Source organism: Aplidium turbinatum, chromosome 9 (assembly GCF_918807975.1).
Source record: "Aplidium turbinatum chromosome 9, kaAplTurb1.1, whole genome shotgun sequence".
NCBI classification, from domain to species: domain Eukaryota; kingdom Metazoa; phylum Chordata; class Ascidiacea; order Aplousobranchia; family Polyclinidae; genus Aplidium; species Aplidium turbinatum.
The window spans coordinates 18,397,976-18,412,635 of record NC_137480.1 but is presented as its reverse complement, the minus strand read 5'-3'; the positions used below and the strand labels follow the sequence as shown (position 1 = coordinate 18,412,635).

Genomic DNA, 14,660 nt, shown 5'->3' with positions numbered 1-14,660 from the left:
AAACATGTGGATTGAAGTGTGAACAGTAAAGCAAAGGTAAAGTAGTTTCACCCTATATGTTTGGTCGAGTCCTGTCTTTGTCATGAGTTACCAAGGGGTGGGGGGCTTGTATACCAGCTCCGGAATTCGTTTGTCCCATTTTTCCCACACCCGGGAAAAATGGGACACTTTTTCTTTTTTAAAAAAAGTTGACCTTCCCGAGGTGGTAGCCTTGAAATTTTTATGGGCTTGTGCCACCCTTTGATTGTTTGCAAAATCTGCAAAACAATATTCATGCCAGCTGTAAGGTTATTTAGTCCAGCAACAGAAATAGTCATTTGTGTCCCATTTTACCCCGGTTTACCCTATTAACATATGCGTGAATGTCTTAAATTTGCATTAGGGTCGATTTAAAAGCAACACGTGAGCAATGGTAATCCGAAAACGGAAATTCTGTCCGGAATTACCTCGTTATGCCCTATTTCTTTTTCATAAAATTGCTGTTGGCTTAAAACCTACAAGCCCTGAAAGTTTCTTTGACAGTTTTTGTCAACATGACTTTTTATTTTACTCATTTACTTTGGCCTTTAACTCAACAATTGTTCATATCAAAGCAAATGCTCGTCGTCTGAGCTTCTGGGGCCGAGGGTCTATCCTTTTACCACCCCAGATTCACGATGTTCCCGGACTACACTGGAAGGCTGCTAGAGAGCAGCCAGTCTTTTAGTTTCATCATCCATGACGCACAGACCTTCCACTCCGTTAGGTGGCTTGAAGAAGGTACAGTCATTGATGATGTGGTCTGCGGTCTGTTCCTCGGCACCACATTCACAGGAAGAGGAAGAAGCCATTCCCCATTGGTGCATGGTTGAGCAGAAAAGCCCGACGCCCGTACAGAGATGGTTAAGGCGCACCCATGCCTGTCTCTGTAGTGTCAGGCTGATGGGACGTGTGTCGGCGTCGGGGATGAATGAATGGAGTCTGGTGGTGCTTGACCTCCATTCAGAATTCCATTTATGGTCCGCCCAAGTAGCCGCAGAGATGTCTTGTTCATCAGCTTCGTTGATCAGAAGCCGAGCGGCTGGCACGAATGGGTGTCTTGATTTCAGTCGGCGGGGGTGCTCGTTTGGGAAGGCAGAGATCTTGTGGTGGAGAAGATGGTTAGGCTCCAGTGCCCGTCAACCGAGGGACAGAGTGGCTTCTTCGCGACGAAGCTCAGCAGGTTGGATGCCAGCGAGAATGGGGAGATTGTCCAATGGTGTGGGACGCAGGCATCCGGTCACTGTGCGCAGGGCGCTGTTTATGGCAGTGTCGATGTTGTGGCAGTGAGCACTGCGGCTCCAGACAGGTGCACAGTACTCTGCAGAAGAGTAGACAAGGGCTAAGGCTGCTATTCGCAAAGTGTCAGCCCTCGCCCCCCAGCTAGAGCCTGCCAGGCGCTTCAGTAGTGCAGCACGGGATGTCAGTTTCTTGCGCAGTGACACCAAATGGTGGCGGTATGTGAGCGATCTGTCTAGTGTCACCCCAAGATACCTTGGCTCGTGGCAGAAGGACAGGGGTTTTCCTTTGTTGTGGACATGTAGCTCACGATCAGCTTCCCGATTGTGTAGGGGTCCACGTCTTTTAGGCGCAGACAGTTAGGCGCCGGTCAAATAGGCGCGCACACTGTGGCGTCTAGATATTTAGGTGCGGAGCACTGTGGCGCCCGTTCATTTAGGTGTTATTTCTCGTAAAATCTGCAGATAGTAACAGCTCAGCTTTGGCAAAACCTAGTCTGGGTTTTGACGGAAAACTAAGTTACTCTTCACTCAAGCCTACCACCCGCTTGAATATAAGCTAAAGTATATTTTTTACTGATGTTTAGTGTAGTTATTAGGCTATTTGACTTAGCTAAAAGTGAACTCAGTCATGTTCAGAAACTTGAATAATTTCTTGATAAAGCTGTCGCCAACGCAAACCTAGACAAACAACAAATAAATGCCAAACACACGCATTAAAAAAACAATATGCTATATTTTTCTGTTCTATATTATACAACATTTTGTGTGAAAAGCATTGCCGGATAAAGCAGCTTCACTGACTGAAGCCAACACTAACAACAAATAAATACACGTGTAGTCGCGCATTAACAAAACAACATGTTTTTCTGTTCAATATAACATTTTGTGTGAAAAGCATTGCCCTACCTGCCAAGCTGATACAATCTGCAGACTTTATTAGGAATAGCACCTAAATATCCGGACGCCACAGTGTGTGCGCCTATTTCACCGGCGCCTAACTGTCTGCGCCTAAAAGACTTGCTCCCTTGTGTAGGTGGAAAGCTGCCGCCACAGTTTTAGTTTCGCTGAGTTTCAGTCGCCAGTTCTGGAGATAAGCTGAGATGGTTTGCATGTCCTGGCTCAAGGTGTCTTCTAGATTTTCCCTCGACTTTGTGGAGTGGAGAATTGCCAGATTGTCCGCATAAGCGTATTTTGCGGAGACCGGGGTTGGCAGGTCGTGGGTGTAGTACCGTATTTTACGGACCATAAGGCGCACTGTCAATAAATTGCTTTGATTAGTTTTTTGTTCATACATAAGGCGCACCGGACTATAAGGCGCACCGGACCATAAGGCGCACCGGACTATAAGGCGCACCGGACCATATATAATACTATATCGGTACTGGTTTTGAGTGTAGGCAATAAAGCACTACCGCACTTGATCCATACATAAGGCGCATCGGACCATAAGGCGCACGATCAATTTATGAGAAAAAAAAAAGAATTTAAAGTGCGCCTTATGGTCCATAAAATACGGTAGATGTTGAATAGAAGTGGAGCCAGGACCGATCCCTGTGGGACGCCGTTTTTCAGGCGTCTCAGTCTGCTTCGCCGTGGATTGCCGGTGGTGACTGGTGAGGGTGAAGCTTCGATTCCTGACAAGTAAAGCAAATGCTGTTGGACAGGCACATGCAAAAGTAATAGCCGACTTTACACCAAGTACGGTATATACTGCTGAAAGTCTTTTTGTGAACCCCAGAGGTTTGTGAACCTTTAAAGAATCTTAGCAATGCAGTACGGTACATGACTAGGCTAGCAAATATATTATCAGCTTTGCTTGGTTAATGGTTTAATATGTAGCAGAAGATAGATTTCCCATAACAGTAATTGCTAGATAAGGAATTCTGCCATAATTTGAGAAAAGTTCAAAGCCATTAAAAGACATCCCTTTCAAATTGCAATGCTTTTTGATTGTAGTGATGGCAACCAGTGTGTAAAAATAGCCACTTAGTTAATATTTTTGCTTCTTTGTCTGATTGAAAATTTGAATTTTTTCTTAATATTCTGCATCCTGTGTGGTTGTGTTCAACAAGTTCATACAATGCAGTTATATTCTGTTGTTTTTATAGTATTACTTCCGTGTGGTTTTGGAGTAATTTTTGCAAATACCTGTTAAGCTATGGTTACGATGAACAAACCAAGCCCTATTCAAGTGGGTCGTGAATTTGTGCGGCAGTATTACACTCTTCTCAACAAAGCCCCTGAACTTCTATACAGGTAATATTAGTGTATCAAGCAACTTTTGTGGGTATCATATATATTGGTTTTACATCTAGTTTATTAATGAAAAGAACTGCTGTTTGCAATGAATGCATTACTTCTGAAACTTACAAGATTTCTTGGTCTACATGTCAGATATCCTGTTTAATACTGAAAAAATATTAAAAATTGAATGAGACTGTTCACCAGGCATTTAGTTAAATGATCAAATTGTGACTACCTGTCTAGCATGGGTAGTCACTACCTGATCTTGCACCCAGAAGAAGTCAGTCATGTCTGATTGATAAAACGTTGTATTAAAACCAGATTATCATTTTATACATCTTGTGATAGTTGAGCTGAGTGCACCAAAAGAACGTAGTTATATCATTTCATTTAACTGAGAAAATGTGTTGTTTTATGTGCATATTAAATGAACTCTAGAAAACTTGTTTTTTGCAAAAAATCTGCAATGTGACCTGTGATTGAACTCTACTCATCTATGTGTTTTGGATGCAACCTAGTTCGTACCCTGAAAAGATAGAAAGAAAAAATTAAAAAAAGCCGAAGTCGCTGATCGCTGTTTCCGCAAACAAACAAAAACTCTTAGGATCCTTACCGGAAATTTTAAAATGTTTGCGGAAACTACAGAAAAACGGTTCTATTGTCTTTCTCGATCTTTTCAGTTTGTTTGTTTGTTTGCGGAAACTCCGATCAGCGAGTCCGGCTTTTTTTTAATTTTTTCTCTCAATCGTTTCCTAACCCTAACCCTTTTTGTAAATGTTTGCGGAAACTGCAATCAGCGACTTCGGCAAACTCTTAGGATCATTACCGGAAATTTTAAAATGTTTGCAGAAAAACGGAAACTTCGATCAATGACCCCGGCTTTGTGCTATTTTTTCTCGCGACCTTTTCAGAGGGAAAATTTTAAAATGTTTGCGGAAACTGCAATCAGCGATTTCGGCTTTTTTTAATTTTTTCTCTCGAACTGTTCAGGGTACGAACTAGGTTGCACCCACGTGCTTTTACGTTAAGGTAACAATAAAGCTCTAATATTGCTGCATGAATCTTGTTAGTGCCGCTTTCAACTGTTGCATCAATTTCAGGTTTTATGGAATTGGTTCTTCATATGTTCATGGTGGGACGTACTACAATGGAGAGCCAGAACAACCAATCATTGGACAAAATGTATGTGATCACTTTTAGAAATGTGGTAGATATATATATTAGTAAGCTGTTCACTGTTCAGCACCAATTGCTTAAATACACAACATCAGAACAACATGTATTGACAGAAAATTTTTCCAATTTGGCCCAATTCTGGCCTATAAATAAATTTAGTCACCCTATTTGCATGCTTATCTTTATTTGATTTTTGTGGTGTTACGATTCTTAATCTCAACCTTTTGTCAAGCCACATTTACAATTTTGAAATTTTTAGTTATTTATAACATATAATCAGTAGATAAAACTTTGTTTAATCGTTAAAGCATCTTTCCAGTTTTTATGTGTAATTTTTTTTCATAAACAGATTGATTTTGTCAAATAAGTATATACATACAATATTGCTGAAAACTTACTTTGCTGTAGCTCTGCAGTGCAAAGCGTTAACCTCCCTTTCTCAAAAAAAATTGTAACTTAAGTAGTTAAAGCTCTAGTCTTCGGTCTTTATCCAGGAAAGACTATTTTATAAGGCAGCACCATAAAAACAATAGTAGTTCTATACAGAGATTGTTGACATATGACAGTATGCATGTCAATTCATATGGCATTATTTGAACAACTTTAGCATAATGTAGTTGACCATACCGGTATATGACCAGGCATGGATAGATTTAGGTGCATCTGCTATCACTTGTGTTGCTCGAACTCAGGCATAACTTTTCAGTTGCCAACTTGCAATCTATGACTTTCAGGCTATTCATCAAAAAATTGATTCCCTCAAGTTTCACGATTGTCATACCAAGATTCGTCAGGTCGATGCTCATTCAACCATTGGCAGTGGTGTAGTTGTGCAAGTTACCGGTGAATTGTCAAACTCAGGACAACCGCTGCGTCGCTTCATGCAGACTTTTGTCTTGGCTCCACAGGTTTGTATTTACTTCAAGACATAAGTTAGTCTCTTGACTGTAAAGTTGTTTATAATTTTCTCATTTTCTATTTCAGGGAGACAATCCTTTCAAGTTCTATGTTCACAACGACATCTTCCGCTACCAGGATGAGGTGTTTAATGAAGAAGGACCTACCGAGCAGTCTGAGGATGATGCACGTGGTAAGTGACATGACGTATATATTAGGGTGGAGTGAAAAAAATAAAAATTACTAATTCAAAAAACGTCCCCTCTCAATAGTTGCCTTTGGTCCCAAAACTAAGTTTAAAAGTGGTTTTGGGGAGTTGCCTCGAATACTCAGGTGACAACCTTGACGTAAAGGTCATGCGGGGGTCAAATCCCATAAAAATGCCATAACTCGGTGAGCGGTGATGTTAGAGAGCTAATTTTGATGCCAAAAGAAGCAGAATGTGCACTTTCCTATCTGTCTCAAAAGAAGTTTTTTTCGAAATTTCGCTAGATATATGGTTATTTTCACAAAATGTAATTTTCAGGTCAAATATGAATAACACATAGCATTATGCACAGTTTAACATCACCATAACATAATCACTCCACAAGAAATCAGCATAATGAGTATGATATATCTCTAACCAATGAAACACACATTTGAGTGGTTTTAGAGCAAGCACAAGCACAGGATGGTAACAACAAACAAATATGAAATTGAGTTTCATAATATTACAATAGCCTAGACGACAGACGTTAAATGCCAGTTTTATGCAGGGGGAAATGGTATGGGCAGGAAGACCTAAGATTGAAATTGCTTTTTGGTATTGTATTGCTTCATCAGTTTTCGTGACCGAATCTTTAGCCTGATCAGACCGTCACGTCTGTTGAAGCCAGCTACTGCTGATGAAGCTTCGGTTACAAGTTTTATGTGGCGCTCCACAGCTTAATTGTGACATGGGTGGCGCATAATGAGCTTTTCTTTTCTGATTTTTTCGATGTCGCAGTTACTCTGGTGTGGAATTGCTGGTGATTCGTTGGTTTGGTCAGAATTTAAGTTCACAAGTTTGTAGTAAGATTTGGCATGAACGTTGATTGCTGGAACATTGAATTTTTTCACATGGACAGAAGCTACGGATTCTTCCCCATCGGATGGCTCGTTTTGGACTGGTGCTGCTTCGCTTTCAGGCACTTCATTTTTGATTGAAAATTGTTCAATGACCCCTCTCAAACTAAGGATTTTGTTCACAGCTAAATGACGAACTGTTTCATCTGCCAACATCCCCAAGAGAATGTTTTCTTGGTGCGCAAAGAATGCATTTCGCTTAAGGACATCCAGTGCAATCTTCTTGACTTTATTGTTCGAAAATTTGACGACTCTTTGTAGCATATTGAAGAAGTTTTTCGGTCCATCTGTGATCGTGTGGTAGTGCTTGATTTCAAACTATGCCGGAAAGTAAACCCTAATGCAAAATTATGCGATTGTTGTCAATATTGTGGTTGGTCGTTGTATAGAAACATAGAAACATGTTATGAGACAGGCCAAGGTCAGCCACCTTGCATGGGAAAGTCCTCCAACTTCGAGAAGCTCGAGATCTTCATCAACAGTGCCCAACATTACGGCCATACAGATTTTGTACCCATAATTTTCGTCATTTAGTTGTGAACAAAATCCTTAGTTGAGGGGGGTCATTGAACAATTTTCAATCGAAAATGAAGTGCCTGAAAGCGAAGCTGCACCAGTCCAAAATGAGCCATCCGATGGGGAAGAATCCGTAGCTTTTGTCCATGTGAGAAAATTCAATCATGCTAAATCTTACTACAAACTTGTGAACTTAAATTCTGACCAAACCAACGAACCACCAGCAATTCCACACCTAAGTAACTGCAACATCGAAAAAATCAGAAAAGAAAAGCTCATTATGCGCCACCCATGCCACAATTAAGCTGTGGAGTGCCACACAAAGCTTGTACCCGAAGCTTCATCAGCAGTAGCTGGCTTCAACAGACGTGACGGTCTGATTAGGCTAAAGATTCGGTCACGAAAACTGATGAAGCAATACAATACCAAAAAGCAATTTCAATCTTAGGTCCTCCTGCCGATACCATTCCCCCCTGCATAAAACTGGCATTTAACATCTGTCGTCTAGGCTATTGTAATATTATGAAACCCAATTTTACATTTGTTTGTTGTTACCATCCTGTGCTTGTGCTTGCTCTAAAACCACTCAAATGTGTGTTTCATTGGTTAGAGATATATCATACTTATTATGGTGATGTTAAACTGTGCATAATGCTATATGTTGTTCATATTTGACCTGAAAATTACATTTTGTGAAAATAACCATATTTCTAGCAAAATTTCGAAAAAAACTTCTTTTGAGACAGATAGGAAAGTGGCCATTCTGCTTCTTTTGGCATCAAAATTAGCTCTCTAACATCACCGCTCACCGAGTTATGGCATTTTTATGGGATTTGACCCCCTCATGACCTTTGCGTCAAAGTTGTCACCTGAGTATTCGAGGCAACTTCCCAAAAACACTTTTAAACTTAGTTTTGGGACCAAAGGCAACTATTAAGAGGGGACGTTTTTTGAATTAGTGATTTTTATTTTTTTCACTCCACCCTAGTATATATCGAGTTAATGTGACAACTTGTAGCAGCCATGTGCCAGTCGTTTTTTTTTTTCGGTTGTGACCTTTACAAAAACTGCATTACTTGAAATAACTTGTATCCATTATGTTAGATCATGTCTAAAAAACTTTTGTGGTTTCAAATTTCTATTCCACATTTTTGCAGTTGAATACGAAACATAAGCACTGCCTCTTGTCTTGCAAATTCTTGATTTAATGTTCCCAGAAATGGAAGAGGTTGTTGACATGGCAGAGGAAACTCCAGAAACTGAAACACCAAACTCTCAAGACAATTACTATACCGAGCAACCTGCCCAGCTTGACTTGGACGACCAAGCACCTGTCTTGACGAATGGGATTGAACAAACTCTTGAAGCAGCCGTTTCCAGTCGAGAGGCTACCCCCTCACCACCACCCGCTGAGCCCTTGGTCCCAACGCCTCGTGAATCTCCAGCCCCTGAAATAGTTTCTGAAGTAAAGATGTTGTATCTTGTTTTTGCATGTCTTTGATGTAATACATAGTACTCCAGACCCCAGTACAATACAAAAAAAGTGTCTGCATGTAATGGCATGAACACGTGCATCTTTGGGAAAGCATGTGAGGCGTGAGCCCCCTTTTCGGAAACAATTCATGACTTCTTTTTAAAAGATTATACTTTAGTGAAGTATAAATGCTGAAGTTATGTAACGGGGTAGTACGAATTGGAACAAACATCCATTCTTTGTTCCTTTTGCTTAACTTGTCTCTTTTAATTTTGACAGCCTGTTGAGACGCAATCTACAAAATCAAAACCAACTCCTGAAAAGCGTCCCGAAGTAGAAGACGAAGTCCTGGAAGAACCAGCAGTGGAAGAGGTCAAGAATCCTCGAAAGGTCTTTTCGTGGGCGGATCTTGCCTCAAAAAATACTCCAGCATCGCGCAACAACAACCAACCGCCAGTGACATCAGTCAAAGTCAACAAAGTGCCTCCGAAGCCGGTTTGTCATCTTTCATAAACGTCAGCTTGTGCAGTGCATTTCAACGTCATGCAACCCAGACAGCAAATCCACCATTTTTACATTGATTCAACGTCTGCAGACAATGTAAAAATGACGGATTTTGCTCTCTGGAAGGTGGCCATGATTGGCTGTCTTCCTCATGTGGCCTTGCCCAGCTCGAGAAGATACCGTTTTTCACATCGTTTCAATGTCACCTGACATTAAACACTTTTCAAATGAAAGTGACGATTTTTTTGCTAGCTGTGTAGTTGATGACGTAATAGGATGTTAGATGTTTAAAACTAAAACATAAAACATAGATGATGCATACACGAAAACCGTATTTCTAGCATTTGTCTTTCAAGGCGATAAATTCTTCGGAAACGCATACCAGGAAACCTGTTGCATAAGTTTCAAAAGAAATTGTGCTCTTGGCCTCACTGCTGATATCACTCGGTGTTTGGGAGAAGTGTAAAATGACTGAAAATTTAAAGCGACTTGGTTTTAAACATTTTTTGAATGTGTTGATACAACTTTGGTTATCTGTAGTTTCTTATTCAAATAGAATGCGTTCATGTTTAAATTTGTGTCGTTTTGCAGAAACCGGAACCTGCTGAAACCCCTGCTCAACCCTCCCGCCCCGTGCGTGGGCCCAAAAGCAACCAGCGGCCCCATCCACGCGATGACGACAAAGGGGGTTTCGGGGACAGGTCGGATGGGAATCGTCGAGGTGCCGGCCAGGGGAGAGAATCGGGCGGCGTTAGATACCCAGACAGCCAGCAAGTTTTCATTGGAAATTTGCCCCATGATATTGTGGACAGCGACTTGAAGGAGCACTTTGCTGGTATTGAAACTTTTTGCCCTTTTGTCCCTTAATCTTGTAAGGGATTGCCAATTGCTATCCAGTTGAATATGTTTGGAGTGAATAATACGCTAGAACGCAGACGATATTGTGATTCAAGGTTTTAAAACAGTAAAATTTCTTTTTACTTTGAACTATAATCAGAATGTTTTGTTGAATCTCAAAATTGCACACATTCTCGTTTGGATCTGTTTCGCTTGATCAAACTTACCTTTGCCATTGCAGAATTTGGCGAAGTTTTGGAAATCAAAATAAATCACTCGCAATCCAACAACCCGAGCTTCGGCTTCGTTATTTTCGAAGATCCTAAATCAGTGGAGCGTGTTCTGCATGTTATGGTAAGATACCTGTGCTGTAGTTAGTATAATTTGGTGCTTTTCACCCCTCCCTTAGGATCAGTTTCACTTAATGTTAAACATATTGGCATTTGGTCTCGCTTCTACGTATGCTTAAAAGAATTTTGTTTGAACTTGATTGATAGAGAAAAGCAAATGTAGGAAACTTCTTGTTGGCGTTCTTTGCGACAATCTACATTGCGTGTTTTATCTGCAGCCGACGAATTACAAGAACAACTACCGCATCAATATTGAGGAGAAGAAACAAAGGAACCCTCGCGACGGTAACAGAAGGGCCGGCGATCCGCGGCGCGGTGGTGTTGGGGACTCGAGAGGTGGTCGACGTGGGCCCCCGGTTGTGCGTCGCGACCGTCAGGGGTCCCGCGAAGGCCCGCGCTCCAATTATAATGGCCCACGTCGGTGACGAATTTTGGAACTTGTCTCAACCGCCCACCAGATCGTTTTTGTAACCTAATTTGTTTGGTTAAAATGCCACATTTCCGAACTCTGTATTGTCCCACCTTGGACGTGCAACGCTGCCTCCCAGTTCCATTTTTGCACATCTTTTTCCGGTGTGTTGCTTCACTACTCATCGTGGTCGTTTTACTTGACAAGCGAAACTGCACGGCCGATTCAAAATTCTTGCAAAACTCGAATGTTTTCCTGTATACAATAACCTTAATTATCCAAGCACAGCGTACTTCTTAAGCACTCCCGTCATGTATGGCACCTTAAAAGTGCGATCTAACTTGTCACATTTTGTAGAGTGTCACCTACGGTCTGATTGGAATTTTTTAAAAGGAACGTTTTTTTCATCTGACACTGCTTGGTAATATTTCAATAACTTGGGGTCGTCTGACAGGCAGTGAAGAGTGAGAAAATATGATTTCCACAAGATTTTCTGTTGTTTTGTTAGGAAAGCAGGTAATAATTTGACTGAAATCTAAAAATAAAGATTTTCCTATTTTCACTACGTGGAAAGGTCGTGAAACCTGCTGGTTGTAGGTTGGGAAAGTTCAGATTCTAAGCGATAATCGGCAAAATATGACAACAGGTTGTATCTCCAGTTCCCATGGTGCAGACTGCATATCCGTCACACCATCCTAATGAGTTGGTTTTGTTTGCAAGAAACAACTTTTTGTGACATGCACATTGTGTAGGTTTACTGTACGACAGTCGCTTACAATTACTTGACGATAATTTTGAGATATTTGTTTAGAAGTCGTTGGGGTCTTTCCTTTTCCTCAAAGCAAGTCTCAGTCCTTGAGTAGTGTGACAATTATGCACCATCTTTCATTTTACTACCTGAATTGATATTAGCTTCTTTAACTAAGTGTTTATCTATGGAGAACATATGGTTGTTTTGAAAGCGAGATTGAACTTTCCACCAAAACTTGGCTTTTTCAATTTTACGTCTTGTGTTTGTATATTTTGGCCCCCAAGAGTTTATCAGGAAAATAGACGTAACTGCTCTTTCCGTAAGTACATACAGTGGAACCTCAGTAGGTGACCTCCATAACAAGGCTATCTCTTCATCAGCCACTCCAATTTTGTGGCATTGTAATACTGCATTGCTTTCTGTTTCAATATTGCGGCCACTTTGGTTTCCAGGTCTTAACCACTTCAACTAGTTGGTTCGGAACTGCAAACTTAACTCCACAAAAGCGATCAATTGTCCTTAAGTATTGAAACAATTAGCAATTAAGTATTTTAAAAAAGTAGTAAAAGATTATATGCGCATGTGCACACACGCAAAAGATAATGCAGTTGCATAACGAATGACAAGTGGAAGTGCAGCACTGTGTTGCCAACCTTGCGGTTTTCCTCCAAATTTCTACTTGTTTTTTTAAAACTTTAGCATTTTCAAATTTTAGGGTTTGGTTTTTAGACTGAATGTGAGTTTCTTTTTGTGTGGCTCATTTTTCCGCCTTTTCCTATTTTTTTTTTTTTTAATTTCAAGATAATTGTTGTATGCCAATATGTTACAGCGTTGCCAGATAGAGACTTTTGTCGGTAATTTGAGGTAAAAATCGTCATTGAGATCAGGGTTGTGGAGTCGGGCGAAAAAAATATACAATTCCGACTTCCAAACTCCACAACTCGGATTAGGATACCGCTATGAACATAATGCTAATGTGGTCTCGTGATTGGTCAGATAAGCGCGGTTCCACTGTACTTCCACTACTTTTTCCCCACCACAAAATGCGTGTCTTTGGATATCAAACCAATTTCTTGTCATTCATACCTCCTCAGTGGATCAGTGTTGGTATTGCTGCAGTTACTATTCCGATGTGGTTTGTTTTTATCACAAAAAGTGCAAAATTCCTCGTTATTTATAAAAAGGCGTTTTTTGATTTTAATAAAACAGTGCACGCGACAGTATTTGCTTATGCGACACATTCTAACATATTGTCAGATATCAAAAACTTGACTTCGACATTGCTTCCAATAGATTATGATTTGAAAATAATAAAAAAAGCATCTGTTCAAAAATCAATACAATTTATGATAAATTTTCGTCGTCAAGTTCACCTATCTTGCTAGATCTATTTCCTTTGCCGTGCATTGCAGGCATCGATTAAGTTGCTCTTTCATCAACTGTTGGCATAAGGTAGAGTGGGAAACCAATGCGATATTATGTTGTCAACGAAAATCTCGAGCAGTGATGACGTTTGTCTGTCCCGATAGCTCAGTAGGCTAAGCGCATCACGCGAGATCAAGCAACACTGGTTCAACTTTTGAGTTTGCTTGAGCAAAGCATTTTGGACTTCTCTCCATTCAGAGGTGGGCTACAAAGAGCCAAAAGAGAAGCGCTAACACTACTCGGTACTAGTCGATGAAAAGTAACCCGCTACCGTTATAGTTCAGGCCCTTAGGGGCAAAAATGAGCATCTTTAGGCTAAACGTGTTACACGTTGTTTTTTTGCATTTTTTTGTAGCTGATGAATCTAACTTCAATTTTAGTGGGTGCCGCAACTTTTTGGGTCACGTGATCACCCCCAAATCGGGGATTCCCCCCAAGTCAATTTTGAGCTCTTTTCACGGCATTTTTATGCAATTAGATACGTTATTTTTTTACATTTGGACTGACTGCCACTACAAAATACACGAGATAAAAATCGCACAAAATTATGTTATTAATGACGTCATTGTGACGTCATGTATTAATTTTTTGCTTGTTTTTTTCTTATTGTAGTCGCTTGTTTGTTGTTGGTGTTACTTTTTTGGTTACAATAAGTTACCAATGGTTTTTCAACTGATTTGATTGGTATTGAGTGTCAGTACTAACATATTCAAAATCTTAAGGAATCCAACTTCCGGAAAGTGGTTATTTTCAAGATGGCCGCTAAACCATTGAACAAAACAGTAAATTGACCATAACTCGGCCATCATATGACCAAAACATGTAGTTTTGGTGTCTGTATCTAGGTTTTTATACCCTGTGAAGTCAATGAGACTATTCTCAGAATTGTTGAATTATCTGATAGCCTATAAATTCAATATGGCCATCCAAGATGGCCGCCAAACCATTAAAATAACAGTAAATTGACCATAACTAGGTCATCATATGACCAAAACATGTAGTTTTGGTGTCTATATCTAGGTTTTTATACCCTGTAAAGTCAATGAAACCATTCTCAGAATTGTTAAATCATCTGATGGCCTATAAATTCAACATGGCAATCCAAGATGGCCGCTAAACCATTAAAATAACATAGTAAATTGACCATAACTAGGTCATCGTATCACCAAAACATGTAGTTTTGGTGTCTATATCTAGGTTATTATACCCTGTGAAGTCAATGAGACTATTCTCAGAATTGTTGAATTATCTGATAGCCTATAAATTCAATATGGCCATCCAAGATGGCCGCCAAACCATTAAAATAATAGTAAATTGACCATAACTAGGTCATCATATGACCAAAACATGTAGTTTTGGTGTCTATATCTAGGTTTTTATACCCTGTAAAGTCAATGAAACCATTCTCAGAATTGTTAATTCATCTGATAGCCTATAAATTCAATATGGCAATCCAAGATGGCCGCTAAACCATTAAAATAACATAGTAAATTGAACATAACTAGGTCATCATATGACCAAAACATGTAGTTTTGATGTCTATATCTAGGTTTGTATACCCTGTGAAGTCAATGAGACTATTGTCAGAATTGTTGAATTATCTGATAGCCTATAAATTCAATATGGCAAACCAAGATGGCTGCCAAACCATTAAATTGACCATAACTAGGTTATCATATGACCAAAACGTGTAGTTTTGATGTCTATATCT

General features: G+C 40.0%; 1 protein-coding gene across 1 annotated transcript; it reads left to right on the top strand.

The window, feature by feature from the left end:
- Nucleotides 1-12,747, top strand: LOC145777586 (ras GTPase-activating protein-binding protein 1-like). Its single transcript, XM_082589004.1, has 10 exons — nt 1-36; nt 3,368-3,515; nt 4,604-4,685; nt 5,414-5,587; nt 5,664-5,769; nt 8,417-8,664; nt 8,953-9,168; nt 9,769-10,012; nt 10,256-10,368; nt 10,583-12,747. Exons 2-10 carry the CDS (start codon nt 3,418-3,420, stop codon nt 10,787-10,789), a joined length of 1,488 nt encoding a protein of 495 aa, XP_082445130.1. The 5' UTR covers nt 1-36; nt 3,368-3,417; the 3' UTR covers nt 10,790-12,747.
- Nucleotides 12,748-14,660: the final 1,913 nt, after the last annotated feature.